We start from the raw sequence: 16485 nt of genomic DNA, 5'->3' as shown, positions 1-16485 counted from the left end.
TGGAACCTGCCAGGACTAGAGGAGGGAGCCTTTGCAGTGCCATCCATTGGCAGGATGTCTTAGCAAGCTGTTCTATAACTTTGTCGTGGAGAAATACTTTTGAAAGTTATGATAAGTTTCACATAATTCATTAAAGCTTTTCAATGTCTCATCTTTTTCTAATCCCTTATCATTAAGTATCATTAAAGAAATAAGTATTTTTATAAACAAATAAATATAATAACTACATACCCTTTTTTAATCAAGATCGTAGTTTTTTCATCAGGGAAAATAAGAATTACATTAGTATAAATTTCTTATCAGTTACCTTTCATTGTAGTTTTCACACTAAGCGGAATTTATTTCCTATATTTGCTCTAGACATGCAGAGCAGTTCCTTGAAACTATTCTCAAGTTTTGAGCAGAAAGCCATGCTGCTAAAGCGCCAGGCTTTTGCCGTGTTCAGTGGCGAACTCGATCAATACCACCTTTACCTTCCCGTGATACAAGGTAAGAAGGCCAGCCCCCCCAGCCCACCCCCACCCACACAGACATGAGGGGCTCAGATGGGCCACAGTGCCTGGCAGAATGGTGCAAAGTACTCAGTGGGATTACTATAAAAGAACTTCAAAAACAGATCAGTAGATCTGAACTTTTACTTTAAAAATCAGTGATTATAATGCTGTTAGTTTCTATTAGGCAGTTTTTAAAAGTCTGACAGCACTTTCTCAGCAGTGCCTTTTGCTAGATTTCCTCCTGCTGGCAGGATATGTCGAGTTTGCAACACCAGCGCAGGCCAGGGAGCAAGCGAGAGTTTGAAAAAGTACCTCATTTTTCCATAACAGTTTATTTTATTTTTTAATTTTTTTTATTATTTATTCATCTTAGAAGGGATCCATAACAGTTTATTTTCTTCTTCATACTCACTGTATCGTTTGCCTCAGAAATGAATTATTGTGGATATTGTATATGATTTTGAAGGTATTGTGAAGGTCTTGTTCCCTCCTTATGAAATAATGATGTGGCAAAGCAGACACTCTGTTTTAACTCATCCTCTTCCAAGATTTGAAAGTAGGAATGTGTATTTGTTAAAACACTTAGCCCTATATGGAATCAAATAAATTCATATGATTCTTGAAGGATTTTTTAAAAATTTAATTTTATTGATTTGAGAGAGAAAGAAATAGAACATCAGTCCATTTCCATGTGCCCTGATCAGGGATTTAACCAGCAACCTTTGTGTATCAGGATGGCACTCTAACCATCCAACCAAACTCTCTGGCCAGAGCTGGAAGGATTTTTTTGTTTGCTATTATGTAGGCTAGTATAACAAACAATTTTGTAAATATTAGAATTATAGTGTAAATCCTTTTTTGGGGGTGTCAGGTTATTAAGGGATAATTTACATACTGTAAAATCACCTTTTGGCTCTACAATTCTGTGAGTTTTTACAAACACACTCATGTAACCACCACTACCACAGTCAAGAGACAGAACATATCCATCACCCCAGAAAGTTCTCTCATGCCCCTTTGTAGTCATCCCCTCCCCTGACTTCTGGCCCCTGGCAACCACTAAACTGCTTTCTCTTTATATGGTTCCGTCTTTAGATAGTGGATAACCTTAGAGTCTGGCTTCTTTGACTTGGTGTAATATATTTGAGAGTCATTCATTCTATTGTATTCATCACTAGCTATTCCCTTTTTATTGTTGAATAATATTCCATTCTGTGATTTGTTTACCAGTTCACCAATGAAACGGTATTTGGGTTGTGTCCAAGAAGAATTTTGATATAAATCTCTTACTCTGCCCTTTTAAAAAATTGTTATAAATATCTGTCAGCTCACAGAGTACATGCTCTTCAAGTCATTTTAATGGCTCTAATAGTACTAATTGTCAGCCTACTTCTCTACTTGATTAACTATTTGAAAGGTCTTTCAAAACAGTAATAGCTTTCACAGTTATTAATATGATATTTTATATTTTTAATAATAAAATAGCTTTACACTTCAACTGACATGATTTCAACACAAAACACAGAGGAGACTGTCACATCACTGTGTCTTGACTGCCTTAGGTCTACGAAAGTGAAAATTCAGGTTTGGACAAAGCCTTTCTCAAGTTGCTGGTAGGAGGCTGATTTGATCAGGGAGTGACTGGGCATGCTAGCTAAAGGAACAGCAGCCCTCTAAAGACTTGGGCTGAGTGCAGAGTCTAAGCTGAACTTTGTTGCTGTCCTGCACAGTATGGAGGGAAAAAGAACAGGGAACCGCTTTCCTAGAGTACATGTGCCATGTCTGTGGCCCTGCTGTGTGCACCGGGCTGCGGGCCCCATGGAGTCGGCTCTCTCAGTAGAGGAGGGATGCAGGAGGGAGGGAGCATGTCGGGGAGGGTACCTCTGAGAGCAAACACCTGTTCCTTATCCCCTCTCTCCTGTTACACACACCCCTGAAATTTGAGGTGAGGCCCAGAGAGCTAAAGAGGCAGTACGGGGTGAATAGAATAAGAACAGACAGACAACAGCCATTCTCAAACAGGCGTGTGGAAGATTGACCCTGGCAGGGTTTAAGTGTCCAATGATTCCAAGAAATCATGCCTCAGAGAGGGAGAGAGAAGAAGGGGCAATATAATATTATTTATATTATATATCCTATTTGTACATACAACATATATAATATATATTTATGTGTGTATATAAAATCAGCATAATACTAAAACAGGAGGAGGATTTTGGGCTCTTAGTGGAGGAGGTATTCTCTAACTACCCTCCATTTTGGATAGGTCCAGTGCTGAATTTCTCAAACTACTATATGTTTAAGAAAACAGGCATTTTTACCCTCTTTCATTTTTTTATGAACAGACACTTTGCAAACCCCTTTCCTCTGGATTGTCATTGTCCCCAGGACTGTTGACAGGACCAGCCTCCTGAAGGTCCTGGTGAGTAGGGTTCACAGCAATCTCTGACAGAGTCCTGTGACACTTGGCTGATCTCCTTGCAGCAGCGATGCCCATGGAGGGAGTAACTGCGTCCCAAAGCTTCACATTGCAGACCACGGTGACAGTGTAGGCCTGGCCCACAAGGCCATAAACAGGGGAGTTCCGACGTTTCTCCTCTGGAGGCGAGCACCTGCCTAACGTTGTATTGCCACTAACTGGCAAAACCTGGACTGAGATTTGAGCCCTGTGCCCAGTGATAGGGCTGTGGTCTTCAGCAGGTGCCCCTTGAGGCAGGTTGAGTACTAGTCTCACAGGTGGGAAACAGAGACATGGTGAGATTAAAGCAGGTTTCACAGCCTGAGCTGGTGTGCAAGGAGTCTGGCTCAGGGCGTTCTCCAGCTGTCTGCTCACAAAGACTCCCTAAGCTTGTAAGGTTTATCCCCAGTCAAGGAAGGGGTATTAGAGATTGAAGAAACTTAGGGATTCTAAAACATATAGATCATCTTGGCTAAAGAATATTTCATGATTTTTGCTCTTATATGAAGTACCACTGAGGAATATGCCCTATATGTACAAACCACTTTTTTTAAAAGTACTTTCTATTTTGAAACAGACTCAGACTCACAAGAAGTTGCACAGATGGTACCAGTTTCCTGTGTGATGTTTGTCCAGCTTCCCTGGGATGACCTCTAACATAAGCAAAGCCCTTTACCAAAACCAAGAAACTGACATGGGGCTATAACCATAACTCAGCCAGAAACTTATCCAGATTTCAGTAGTTTTTACATGCTCTCTTCTGGTGTATGTTTGCGTGCGTGTGTGTGTGTGTGTGTGTGTGTGTGTACTTGTTTGAAAGTATCATATCTACAAATTCCTGTAGCCAGCACCACAGGTAGGGTATAGAACTCGTCCACGTTCATCACCACAAGGCAGCTCCCTGTGTCGCTATCTCTGAATCACACCCTCTACTCAACCCTCATCCCAGGCACCCACTGATCTGTCCTCCATCACTCTAATTCTGTCAGTTTGAGAATGTTACATAAATGGAATCATACAGTATGTAACCTTTATGGATTAGCTTTTTTCGTTTAGCATAATAATGCCTCTGAGTCCATCCAAAGGGAAGTTGGGGCACATCCCCGGGTGTATCAAGAGTTTGATCCTATTTAATGGGTAATTAATGTTTCATTTCATGGACGTACTACAATTTGTTGACCCACTTACCTAGTAGATGTTTCGGTTCTTTCCAGTTTTCAGTTATGATGAATTAAGCTTGATAAATATTCACATACACATTTTTATGTGGATATAGTTGTCATTTCTCTAGTGTGAACACAAGGGTGTGATTACTGGGTCCTACAATAAATGTGCATTTAACTTTATAAGAAACTACCAAACTTCTAGACTGGGTGTACCATTTTGCATTCCTATTTAAGCAATAATTCAAACGTCATTCTCCTTTTGATGTCTGTAGGATCTATAGAGATAGCCTTTCTTCTTAATTGATTTGAGCCTTCTCTCTGTTGTTGTTTGTCCATCTTGCTAGCAGTTTATCAGTTTTACTGTTCTTTTCAAATAACCAGCTTTTGGTTCAATTGATTTTTCTCTATTGTGCTTTGTTTTCAATTTCATTTGTTTCTGTTCTTCCTTCATTGTACTAACTTTGGGTTTATTTTGTTTGTTTTCTAACCTTTTGAGATAGAGGCTTAGATTATAGATTTGAGCCTTTTCTTTTATAATGTAACCACTGTAGCACTGCAGATTCCCCTCCCAGCAGTACCTTAACTGTGTCCCACAAAATATGATGTATTGTATTTTTGTTTTCATGCATTTCTTTGTGTTTTTATTTTCTCTTAAGTCCGTGCCATATTTAGAAGTTGTTTGTCAATGTCCAAATATTTGGGAGACTTTCCTAATATCTTTGTTATTAATTGCTAGTTTGATTCAGTATGCTCAAAGAACACTTTTTATAGGATTTATATTCATTGAAGTTTGTTTCATGGCCCATAATCCAGTCTGTCCTGGTGAATGTTCTGTGAGCACTCATGAGTACATGTTCTGCTGCTCTCCAGTGAAGCGTCCTGTCATGTGGACGAGATCCTGCTAGTGGACGTTGGTGTTGCTCATCCTCTCTGTCCTCACTGATGTCTCTCTGGCAGTTCTGGCAGTTACAGGATGGGGGTGTTGAAGACCTGGCATCCCAGCGACAGCTGTTTGTGCCGGTTTTCCTTTGTGTCCTGGCAGTTCTTATTTCATGTATTCTGCTCCTCTGCCATTTGGTGCATTTAAGATTATTACATATTCTTGTTGACTTGACCTTTTTACCACTATGTAGTATCCATCTTTGACCCTAGTACTTCTCTTTGCTCTGAAGTCTATTTTGTTTTATATTACTAAAGCCATTGCAGTTTTCTTAAAATGTTTGCATAGTGTAACGTTTTCCATCCTTTCACCTTTAACCTACTTCTGTTACTATATTTGAAATGCATTTTGTGTAAGACAGCGTATAATTGGGTCATTTTCTTTTAATTCATTCTACCAGTCCCTCAATTGGCATGTTTAGACGACTTGCTTCTAAGGTAATTATTGGCATGTTAGGATTTATTATTCATTTTCCCCAGTCTTTTTTTTCTATTCAGTTTTGATGTTTCTCTTGACTGTTTCACCCTCTCTCTTTCCTGTCATCTCCATTATGGCCCGGAGCTCGTCAGTGAGCCTTTCTTTTCCTTTTTTTTTTTTTTTTTTTAGTGATGGGGGCGATGTGTCCCGACTGGGGTCCTCCCAGCAAGCCCACTAAGGGGCGATGATGTGCCCATCTGGGGCCCTTGCTCTGTTGCAACTGGAACCATTTTTTTTTAGCACCTGAGGCGGAGGCCATGGAGCCATCCTCAGCGCCCAGGACCATCTCGCTCCATTAAGTCATGGATGCAGGATGGGAGGAGAAGATAGAGGTAGATAGATAAGAGAGAGAGAGAGAACCGAGAGAGGGAGGGTGGAGAAGCAGGTGGGCGCTTCTCCTGTGTGCCCTGACCAGGAATCGAACTGGGGACATGCACATGCTGAGCCGAAGCTCTACCATTGAGCCAACCGGCCAGGGCTAGTGAGCTTTTCTAGTTCAGTGGTGATAGTTTTCACTTTTAACATTTCCATTTAGCCCTTTTCTGTATTTTTATTTCCTTGTTGAGACGTTCTGTTTTTTCTTTGTTTCAAGTGTCTGTAATTGATTATTGGAGTATGTATAGACAGCAGCTTTAAAAATCCTTTTCTAGTAAGTCCAACCTTCGTGTCATCTCTCATTGGTGTCTCTTGGTTACCTTTTCATATTCTAGTTGAGACTTTTGGCATTCCAGGTTACGGCCTTCTCAGATACTCGGGACAGAATGAAATAACAATTAAATTACAAAGAAGAAGCCAGGGAATTTACCTTCAGGTCATTCCTTAAGTCCCAAGGTTCCTGGCCAGTCCTGCCACATGTCCTTTACCTTTTAGTTTGCTGATAGTTGGTTTATGTATTCTGTTCAAGGGTGTTTTTTGTTTTTTAATTCCCATTAGAAAGAAAAATGGGATGTAATATACTTAATTGCATCTTGTTTGGAACCAGAAGCATTAGCTACTCTTTAAAAATGCCAATATGTTTGCCCTGACTAGATAGCTTGGTTGGTTAGAGTGTCATCCCAAAGCACAGAGGTTGCCAGTTCAATCCCTGGTCAGGGCATATACAGAAACAGGTGGATATTCCTGTCTCTCTCCCACTTCCTCTCTTCTAAAATTAATAAAAATAAACATTATTTTTAAAATGCCAATGTGTTTGTCAAGTGTTTGAGCTATATAGGGTCCTTCATTTATCAGAGTGCCTGTAAAGGCAAGAAGCAAAAACCCAATTAAGCAAGCTCAAAATAGAGAAAGAGTTCACTGCTAATGGGCTGCAGCGAATCTTAACTGGCATGACCATAGGTCTGCTATTTGCTGTGACAACTGATATTCCTAAGGAACCTTAAGTTATAGGGGAAAAATCACATTGTACAATTATTCAATTATTTCAGTAGGCAAGTGGGAAAGACTGTTAGTCGCTACAGAGTTTAGCCCACAACATTTCCTTCCCTGCAGAAATTAAATTTTTTGTCAAGGCCATCAAATAGAAACTTTATTGAATAAATCTATTTTGATCACTCACACCACTTCTTCCTTTCCACCACCAAAATGTGGTGCCATTGCCAACCAATCTGCATGGTCGCAAGGTCCCATCATTTGCCAAGGACTGTCTTTGGTTTCTATGTCTCAGTTTATGTTCTTTTTTTTTTTTTATATAGAGACAAAGATAGGGACAGACAGGAATGGAGAGAGATGAGAAGCATCAATCATCAGTTTCTCATTGTGGCACTTTAGTTGTTCATTAATTGCTTTCTCATATGTGCCTTGACCGTGGAGCTACAGCAGACCGAGTAACCCCTTGCTCAAGCCAGCGACCTTGGGTCCAAGCTGGTGAGCCTTGCTCAAACCGAATGAGCCCACGCTCAAGCTGGAGACCTCAGAGTCTCGAACCTGGGTCCTCCGCATCCCAGTCCGACGATCTATCCACTGCGCCACCGCCTGGTCAGGCAATTTATGTTCTTAGAAGAAAATTTAGATGGCCATTGATCACCCAGTGGATTTCTGGCTTAATCCAAAAGTTCCTGTCTGTCTCCTCAGCTGTGGCAAGGGAGTGAGAACCATGGGACTTGGGAATCACTTCCTTGAGCAAAGGCCGAGAATAGAGAGGAGGGCTGGGGTGGACCAGGGCACAAAGGCATTCTCCCAAAACCCGCTTCTTAAACTGGGTGGTTGTGAAATGTCAAAACAATGCCAGTTTTGTGTTAAATTTTTTGTCTGCTGAGAAACAGCAAACTGCCTGTTTGTGTGACGTTTTAAAATCTTCTCTCCTTAGAACGCCTGACAGACAATCTCAGAGTTGGACAGACACCCCTAGTTGCTGCTCAGATGTTTCTTTTTTTCAGAGTTTTGCTGCTAAGAATATCTCCCCAGCATTTGACTTCATTGTGGCCAATAATGGTCTCTGAATTAGTAAGTACAAGTATTTTATTCTTTTTTTTTTTTTTACAGAGACAGAGAGAGAGTCAGAGAGAGGGATAGATAGGGACAGACAGACAGGAACGGAGAGAGATGAGAAGCACCAATCATCAGTTTCTCATTGCGACACCTTAGTTGTTCATTGATTGCCTTCTTATATGTGCATTGACTGCAGACCTTCAGCGGACTGAGTGACCCCTTGCTCAAGCCAGTCACCTTGGGTCCAAGCTGGTGAACTTTGCTCAAACCAGATGAGCGCACACTCAATCTGGTGACCTTGGGATCTCGAACCTGGGTCCTCTTTGTCCTAGTCCGACTCTCTATTCTACTGCGCCACCGCCTGGTCAGGCACAAGTTTTTAATTCTTTTTTTTTTTTTTTTTTTTTTTTTTTTTTTTTTTTTCATTTTTCTGAAGCTGGAAACAGGGAGAGACAGTCAGACAGACTCCCGCATGCGCCCGACCGGGATCCACCCGGCACGCCCACCAGGGGCGACGCTCTGCCCACCAGGGGGCGATGCTCTGCCCATCCTGGGCGTCGCCATGTTGCGACCAGAGCCACTCTAGCGCCTGGGGCAGAGGCCACAGAGCCATCCCCAGCGCCCGGGCCATCTTTGCTCCAATGGAGCCTTGGCTGCGGGAGGGGAAGAGAGAGACAGAGAGGAAAGCGCGGCGGAGGGGTGGAGAAGCAAATGGGCGCTTCTCCTGTGTGCCCTGGCCAGGAATCGAACCCGGGTCCTCCGCACGCTAGGCCGACGCTCTACCGCTGAGCCAACCGGCCAGGGCCAAAGTTTTTAATTCTTGAAAGCAAAGTTGGAGCTTTTAAAATTGCTTTTTCAGGAATAATATTATGTCATGTACAGTCATGCGCTGCTTGACCGTGGGAGTCCGTTGTGAGAATGAGTCACCAGGCAAGTTCATGGTTGTGTGAACCACATCACAGTGGCACTTACACAAACCTAGATGGCGTAACCTGCTGTACACCTGGGCTGTGTGGGATAGCCTATTGCTCCCAGGCTACAAGCCTATACAGCACTTTATGGTATAAAACAACACAAGATTAGATCAAGCACAAGAGAAAATTATGCCATCAAGAGACGCAGTGACCATAAGATGTATGAGGCTGCTGCTGGCGTACCACAGTGTATTGTTTATAGTGAACTTGTTTATATAAGTAGGAAGAGGACTCTAACAATAAGAGGTAGGGCATACTAAATACCTATACCTGTAGCCCAGCTGTGTATTATAATTAAGTATTCTTTACTGCCCAGTGGGCAGGGCAGTAAGTTTGTTTACTCCTCAGATCCGTAAAAGTGACTGTTCACCACCAGATGCAGCATCCGCACTCAGAGTATAAGAACCGTTTTGCCATGGACCAGGATCTGGTCATCGTTCAGTTATTAAGCTGTCAATAATTCTTGTGGTGACTTCTTGACTCTGAGTCCACTGAATAAAATTGTTCTGAGTTGCAAAAAAAAACCACCCAAAAACTAACCCATTGAGCTACAACATTATGATGAGTATGAGGACAATAGGGTGAGAGGGATCTTTGTGTATGCATCTATCATTGACCGAAACATTGCTAGGGGGCATGACTGTACGTCTAATTTTATCTGCAGAATTTCCAGTCAAGTTGGTAGCACTAGTCAGCTCTTGGTTAAGAGTATCTTACCCTGTAGGCCCTGGCTGGTTGGCTCAGTGGTAGAGCATCGGCCTGGCATGTGGATATCCCGGGTTCGATTTCGGGCCAGGGCACACAGGAGAAGCTTCCATCTGCTTCTCCACCCCTCCCCCTCTCCTTCCTCTCTCTCTCTTCTCCTCCCGCAGCCAAGGCTCCACTGGAGCAAAGTTGGCCCAGGCACTGAGGATGGCTCCATGGCCTCTGCCTCAGGTGCTAGAATGGCTCTGGCCGCAACAGAGCAACGCCCCAGATGGGCAGAGCATCGCCCCCTGGTGGGCATGTCGGGTGGATCCTGGTTGGACTCAAGCTGGAGTCTGTCTGACTGCCTCCCTGCTTCTCTCTTCAGAAAAATACAAAAAAAAAAAAAAAAAAAAAGAATATCTTGCCCTGTAATCATATTCTATCTCCTAAATGTCAGTTATTCCAATTAATTAGTACTGTATTTTTATTTGCTTTTTAATATATTTTTTATTAAATTTATTGGGTTGACATTGCTTAATAAGATCACATAGTTTTTAGGTGTACATTTCTATCATTATTTGCTATTTCAATATTTTTCCAGTTTTATTGACATATAATTGGGAGACAGCAGTACATAAATTTAAAGTGTACAACATAGTAATTTGACTTATATATGTTGTAAAATGATATATGTGAAATGATTAACACAGTAAGTTAAGTTAATCTCCATCTCAGATAGATAAAAAAAAAAATAGTTTGTCCTTGTGATAAGAACTCCTAGGATTTCCTCTCAACAATTTTCATATATACCACACAGTGGTGTTAATTGGAGTCATGTTGTTATAAGGGAACAGAATTTGTTACTACAAAATATTTGTCCTCAGTATTATTTTAGGCAAGTTAATTTTAAGAAGCAGCTAACAGGGGAGAAGCTCTGAAAACCAAGTAGAAGTTACCTTTTGTAAAAGGCATTTGTATTCGTAGGGGAAATCCTTATTTGTAAGGGTGTCTTCCTCTCTGGACCAGGAAGAACCAGACATTATCTCTAGAAATTCTTAACAGTGCAGAAGACAATCAATTTGGTAGACATACCTCTGGAGGGATTATACAAAATGGAAGATTTATATATGGAATAAGGTGGGGCAAGGAAGCTATTAGCAAAAGAGAAGAAAGGATTCCAGGACACAGAATAGAATGAGTTTTATCAAGCAGATCGCCTCTTCTTCTGGGAAATGTAGACTGCCTGGTGACAGAGTATCTCATTGCTGTGGACCAGAAAATTCTAGACTGGTTGATTGAGATTATGTTTTTGGAAGAGGTTGAAACTGCAGTTATATCTTTTTATTTATTTATTTTTTAAATTGATTGGTTTTAGAGTGACATAGAGAGGAAGGTAGAAAGATAGAGAAGCATTTATTTATTGTTCCACTTCTGCATTCGTTGATTGCTTCCTGTATATGCCCTGACCAGGGATCAAACACATAACCTTGGAGTTTTGGGATGAAGATCTAAGGCTCAGTGGATAAAGCATCATCCTGGTGCACTGAGGCCACAGTTTCAATCCCAGTAAGGGCACGTATGAGAAGCAATCAATGAGAGCACAACTGAATGGAACAATGAGTGGATGCTTCTCTCTCTCTCTCTCTTCCCCCCCTCTTTCCCCCTCTCTCTCCCCCTTCCCTACTCTCCCTTCTCCCTCTCTGTCAATGGATAAACAAATAAATAAATAAAAATCAAAGTTTGGTGTCATGGACTTTAGCATAAGTGATGCCACTTTGGACCTGTGATTTCTTTAACATTAAGTTGTCTTTTCATTTGTTGATTGTTTCTTTTGCTTTATTTGCTATTTTTTATGGACATACAAATTTTAGAAATTAAGCTAGGCTTAATCTTTCTCAAATAGTAACTTGAATTCACATTTTATTTTTAAGCTTCAGACATTCATACAGCTTGAGGACTATCTGAAAGAGGACGATGACTCATTGAGGTAAGTGGGTGAGGGTCTGTGCACGTCTGTGAAGGCTCATGGACATCACTATGATTTAGGGTTACCTAACATAAAACCAAATACCATTTTTTTGAAGTTCTTATGAAGGGACCACCTATTTTGATAATTTCTTAAAAGGGAAAACCTTTTTTTGGTCATTATGTTACTAGTTCACAGTATGTGTGCTTCATAAGGCCAAAACTCAAAACATCAGAGTTTGGAGTAAGGAAAGGTTTATTGATCACTAAGAGATCAACGTAGAAGATGGGAGACTTACTGGTGCCTCAAATACATCTGTCTTAAGAAAGGACAAATTTCAGGTTTCTTTTATGTCAAGAAGGGAAATGGGTGGGGCAAGGGGCGATTGAAACTGTAGACATCTGGGCACCGTAAGGGGTCTGAGAAAGATTGTGCTTAGACTGTTGACTAGTTGATGTGAGTCCAGTTACCAGATTCCTGCAAATCATTGATGAACAATACATATCTCCTGGGAGAGGCAATTTCTGGTAAGGGCTGTTTTTGTTAAACTCAAGCCACAAACAGGATTCCTCTAAAGATTGGTATTTCTATATGTAAGAAGCTGTTTGCCTGAAGGCCATGAGAACAAGGCTGGCTTGAACAAGATGGAGTTGGAGAGGCTCAGCTTTTCATGCTGTTCCAGTTTGCATAGGCAAATGGACTACAGCAGATGTGAATGAGTTTATAACAAGAGTTTCTTTGCAAATTTATAGAAACAGCAACAAAGTCAACAGATTGAAAGTTTCAGTCACTGATGCAAATGGGCCCTCGATAGGGGAGATGTCCCAGAGTGAACTCGTCTTATATTTATCAGCTTGCAAATTCTTGGACACAGCACTCTCTTTTCCACCTGACAAGATGCCGTTATTTCAGATGTAAGTCAGATAAGATCATGTGATCTCTTTGAAGTGGGTGACTTTTCTTTCTCATTAAGCATTTACACTGTCTTTTCCTGCACAGTATTTGAGAAACTACAGTACAGTTATATAGTGGCCGATGAGCCCACTCAGCACACCAAGGTTCAGATGACTCGCAACATCGAGGATTTTGTGAATTTGGCACATAGTAGTGTGTTATGGGTGTGTGTGTGTGTGTGTGTGTGTGTTTAGGTGCTGCTTTTGTGTGTGTGTGTGTTGTGTGTGTGTGTTTAGGTGCTTTTAGCAGCCAAATGCTTATAAAATAGGAGTGATGTACTAGTGAGCCTCGCTGCATTTGTGTAGACTTTTTTTGTCTTTGTTTTTAATTAAACAAGTGGAACATACCACCTCCAATTCACTTTGCCCCTGTTGGCTTACATTTTCTGTAGGCTTAACGTAGCTGCTCATACGTTTAATTTTATGCCTGGCCCCTGATGCCACTTCTCTCTATCCCATTCCACAAAAGAGAGTAATCATGTAGACGTATTTGTGGTTAAAAAGTGTGTTCTCCTTAAATGCATGTTACTAAGTGAGAGAAGCCAATCTGAAAAGACTATATATGGTACAATTCCAATAATATGACATTCTTTAAAAGGAAAAACTGTGAAGGCAGTAAAAAGATTAGAGGTTTCCAGGGGTTAGGGGAGAGGACGGCAGAGCACAGGAATTTTAAGGCAGTGAAACTGCTCTGTATAGGGGAGAAGAAACGACTATGGGTGTTGCTATACTGATGGTACATGTCACTATACCATCAGTCCAAACACACAGAATGCTTAGCAGCAGGCAAAAGTGAGCCCCGTGGTAAGCTGTGGGCTGTGGGTGATGATGACGTGTTGTGTAGTTGCGTTGATTGTAAGGATAGCAGAGAGGCTGTGCCTTTGGGGGAACGGGGTGTATGCAAATTCTGTCCTTTATGTTCAGCTGTGCTGGGAACGTAAAACTGTTCTTAAAAAGAAAGCTTTTTTTAAAAAGTTGGTTCTGATGTACCTGAATATGCATAGCAGTATTCATAATAGGCAAAAAGTGGAGACAAACCAACTGTCCATCAATTGAATGGATCAATAACGTGTTCTGTCCATGGCATGAAATCTCCAGCAGTAAGTAGTATGAAGCTCTGACTCACTACAGCATGGATGACCTTGACTACATTGTGTTAAGTGAAACAAGCCAGCCACGAAGGACCCCATATTGTGTGATTTTGTTTATAGGAAGTGCCCAGAGTAAGAAAATCTGTAGAGACAGAAATGTTATTAGTGGTTGCCTAGATTAAGGGGGGGATCTGAGCAGAATTTCTTTTGCGTGTAATGAAAATATTCTTGGCCCCAGCTGGTTAGCTCAGTCCGTAAAAGTGTTGTCCTGAAACGCCAAGGTTACAGGTTCCATCCCCTGTCGGAGCACATACGGGAAGCAGCCAACAAATGCACATCTAAGTGGAACAATAAATGAATATCTGTCTCTCTCCCTTTCTCTCTTTCTCTCTCTCCCTTTCTTTTTTCTCTCTCTCCCTCCCTCTCCTCTCCCCTCTTCCTCCCCCTCTGCCCCCCTCTCCTTCTCTTCCTCCCCCTCTCCTTCTTTCCCTCCCTCTTTTCCTCTCTCTCTCTCTCTTTTTCCTCCCCTCTCTGTCTCTCTGGAATCAACCAATTAAAAGAAAGGAAGAAAGAAAAAATATTTTTGCCCTGGCCAGGTAGCTCAGTTGGTTATCGCATAGTCCCAATATGCCAAGGTTGTGGGTTTGATCCCCAGTCAGGGCACATACAAGTATTAACCAATGAATGCATAAATAAGTAGAACAACAAATCGATGTTTCTTTCTCCCCTCACCCTCTTCTTACCCTCTTGCCTTCTCTTTCTCTCTTCCTCTTTCTCTCTCTAAAATAAAAAAAAAAGTTTAAAGAAAATATCCTAAAATTAACTATGGTGATGCATACATAATTCTGTGATATACTAAAAGCCATTGAATTGTACACTTTAAACAGGTGAATTGTATAATACGTGAATTATATCCCAATAAAACTGTTGGAGAATCTTTTTTAAGTGAGCTCTGAGCCAGCATGCTGACACGTTGGGTTCTCTCCTTCAGTTACAGGTGGGCATTCGTTCCAGAAGTGGACACAGAGGGCCCCGCCTTCCTGTCCGACCTGGAGGGGAGTCACCAGGAGTGCAAGCCCCACACTGTCAGGATTCTAGAGCTTCTAAAGTTAAAATATGGGGTAAGTGTTTTCCTCTTAACTGTACATATTCATGGAAGAAGGGAGAAGAGGTCAGTGAAGTATTCAAGATGCCACCTGAATTTAGTAGCCGGGAATAATTTTCAAAATTTTTCTCATCTACATGTTACAACTTGGGGATAGTTATGAATTTCACTTTTATTTTTTATTCGTATGTCACATTCTCATCCCAGTTGCTAAGAGGTAAGGCGTCCTGGATAACACACTGTATAGAAGTTTATTACTTAGAGGAAGGGACTGTGGGAGGAATGGCAGGGGCCTCGGGAGGTGGGAGGGATGAAATCTGAATGGAAAAGATCAGTTGAAGACCTAGCATTTGCGTTTATGCTGCTGTCCTTAGTGCTGATAACGCACTTTTCATAAAGATCCTTCTCCTAGGAGTTGCCACCTGCACGGGCTTCCCTTGAATTTCAAGCCCTTAGCAAAGCCATATTGTTTTTATGGGGCTTTTGGGGGGTTTTCTTTGCAGGAAGTTAGTGGCTCTGACGAGATCACCATGAAGAGTGAATTTCCTCTTCTGCGCCAGCACTCTGTGTCCAGCATCAGGCAACTGATGCCGTTCTTCAAGACGTTAAACTGTGCTTTTAAGACCCAAAATAAACTGCCCACCGACACTCGTGGACCTCCATTCTTAGAGTTTCCTGTCACAGACAGCCCAAGGGTCTTGAAACAACTGGAGGAGTGCATTGAATGTGATTTTTTGGAACATCTGGAATGTTAACCTTGTAAGACAATTTGATCCGTTTGCTGACCCTTCAGCGGAAACCAGGATGTATTCTAAACAAGGAGAGAGCCGGGCACGCTTTTACAAACAAGTCTGTTTCAGTTCTGAAAGCAGATTTCAGACAGTTTTCTGCTGGGCAACAAAACACACCTCCCTAAATGCCTTGTAATATATTTGTATTGAATTATATGTTTCTTCCTCAATTTGTGTAAAGAAAATAAAATTAATATATCATCTAATGATAGCAAAAAACTTGTAAGTCAAAGTAAAGTATGAAGAGAGTGAGGTTTTCTTTGTTGATGCAAGCACACAAGTCTGTCTCAGGATGTTTGTCTAAAAGTTTTAACTTGCTGAATATTATTTTTTAACCTTTCACATGTATGTCCTTTATTTTATTTTATTTTATTTTTTTTCTGAATCTGGAAACGGGGAGAGACAGTCAGACAGACTCCCGCATGCGCCCGACCGGGATCCACCTGGCACGCCCACCAGGGGCGCCACTCTGCCCACCAGGAGGCAATGCTCTGCCCCTCTGGGGCGTCGCTCTGCCGCGACCAGAGCCACTCTAGCGCCTGGGGCAGAGGCCAAGGAGCCATCCCCAGCTCCCAGGCCATCTTTGCTCCAATGAAGCCTTGGCTGGCGGGAGGGGAAGAGAGAGACAGAGAGGAAGGAGGTGGGGTGGAGAAGCAAATGGGCGCTTCTCCTGTGTGCCCTGGCCGGGAATCGAACCCAGGTCCCCTGCACACCAGGCCGACGCTCTACCGCTGAGCCAACTGGCCAGGGCCTCACATGTATGTCCTTTAAAGTGATTATTTTAGTGCTACATTTTAAAACCAAACTATATTTTCTGAAAACAATTGCCCGTTACAGTGGACTGTTTAGCAGTGGTGGGCGCTTGGAGAAGTTATCTGAGTATATTTAACTCTTTCCCATTAAAATCACGTGTTTGCACTGTTCAGCCGAGTAAAGAACACCTAGTTTTCAGAGCT

The 16485-nt window shown here is 41.8% G+C and overlaps 1 protein-coding gene across 4 annotated transcripts in view; it reads left to right on the top strand.

The window, feature by feature from the left end:
* DOP1B (DOP1 leucine zipper like protein B) overlaps positions 1–15871 on the top strand; it is a 103598-nt gene extending 87727 nt beyond the window's left edge. For all 4 annotated transcript variants that reach the window (XM_066259422.1, XM_066259421.1, XM_066259418.1 and 1 more), the window contains 6 exons: positions 361–489; positions 7841–7977; positions 11555–11610; positions 12342–12503; positions 14625–14754; positions 15242–15871. In XM_066259422.1, coding sequence (XP_066115519.1) covers positions 361–489; positions 7841–7977; positions 11555–11610; positions 12342–12503; positions 14625–14754; positions 15242–15493 — 866 coding nt within the window. In that variant the 3' untranslated portion in view covers positions 15494–15871. The remainder of the gene's footprint in view (positions 1–360; positions 490–7840; positions 7978–11554; positions 11611–12341; positions 12504–14624; positions 14755–15241) is intronic.
* The last annotated feature ends 614 nt before the right edge of the window (positions 15872–16485 follow it).

The sequence above is a fragment of the Saccopteryx bilineata genome, chromosome 2 (assembly GCF_036850765.1).
Source record: "Saccopteryx bilineata isolate mSacBil1 chromosome 2, mSacBil1_pri_phased_curated, whole genome shotgun sequence".
NCBI classification, from domain to species: domain Eukaryota; kingdom Metazoa; phylum Chordata; class Mammalia; order Chiroptera; family Emballonuridae; genus Saccopteryx; species Saccopteryx bilineata.
The sequence above is the reverse complement of the archived record's forward strand: the minus strand, read 5'-3'. Positions and strand labels throughout refer to the sequence as shown.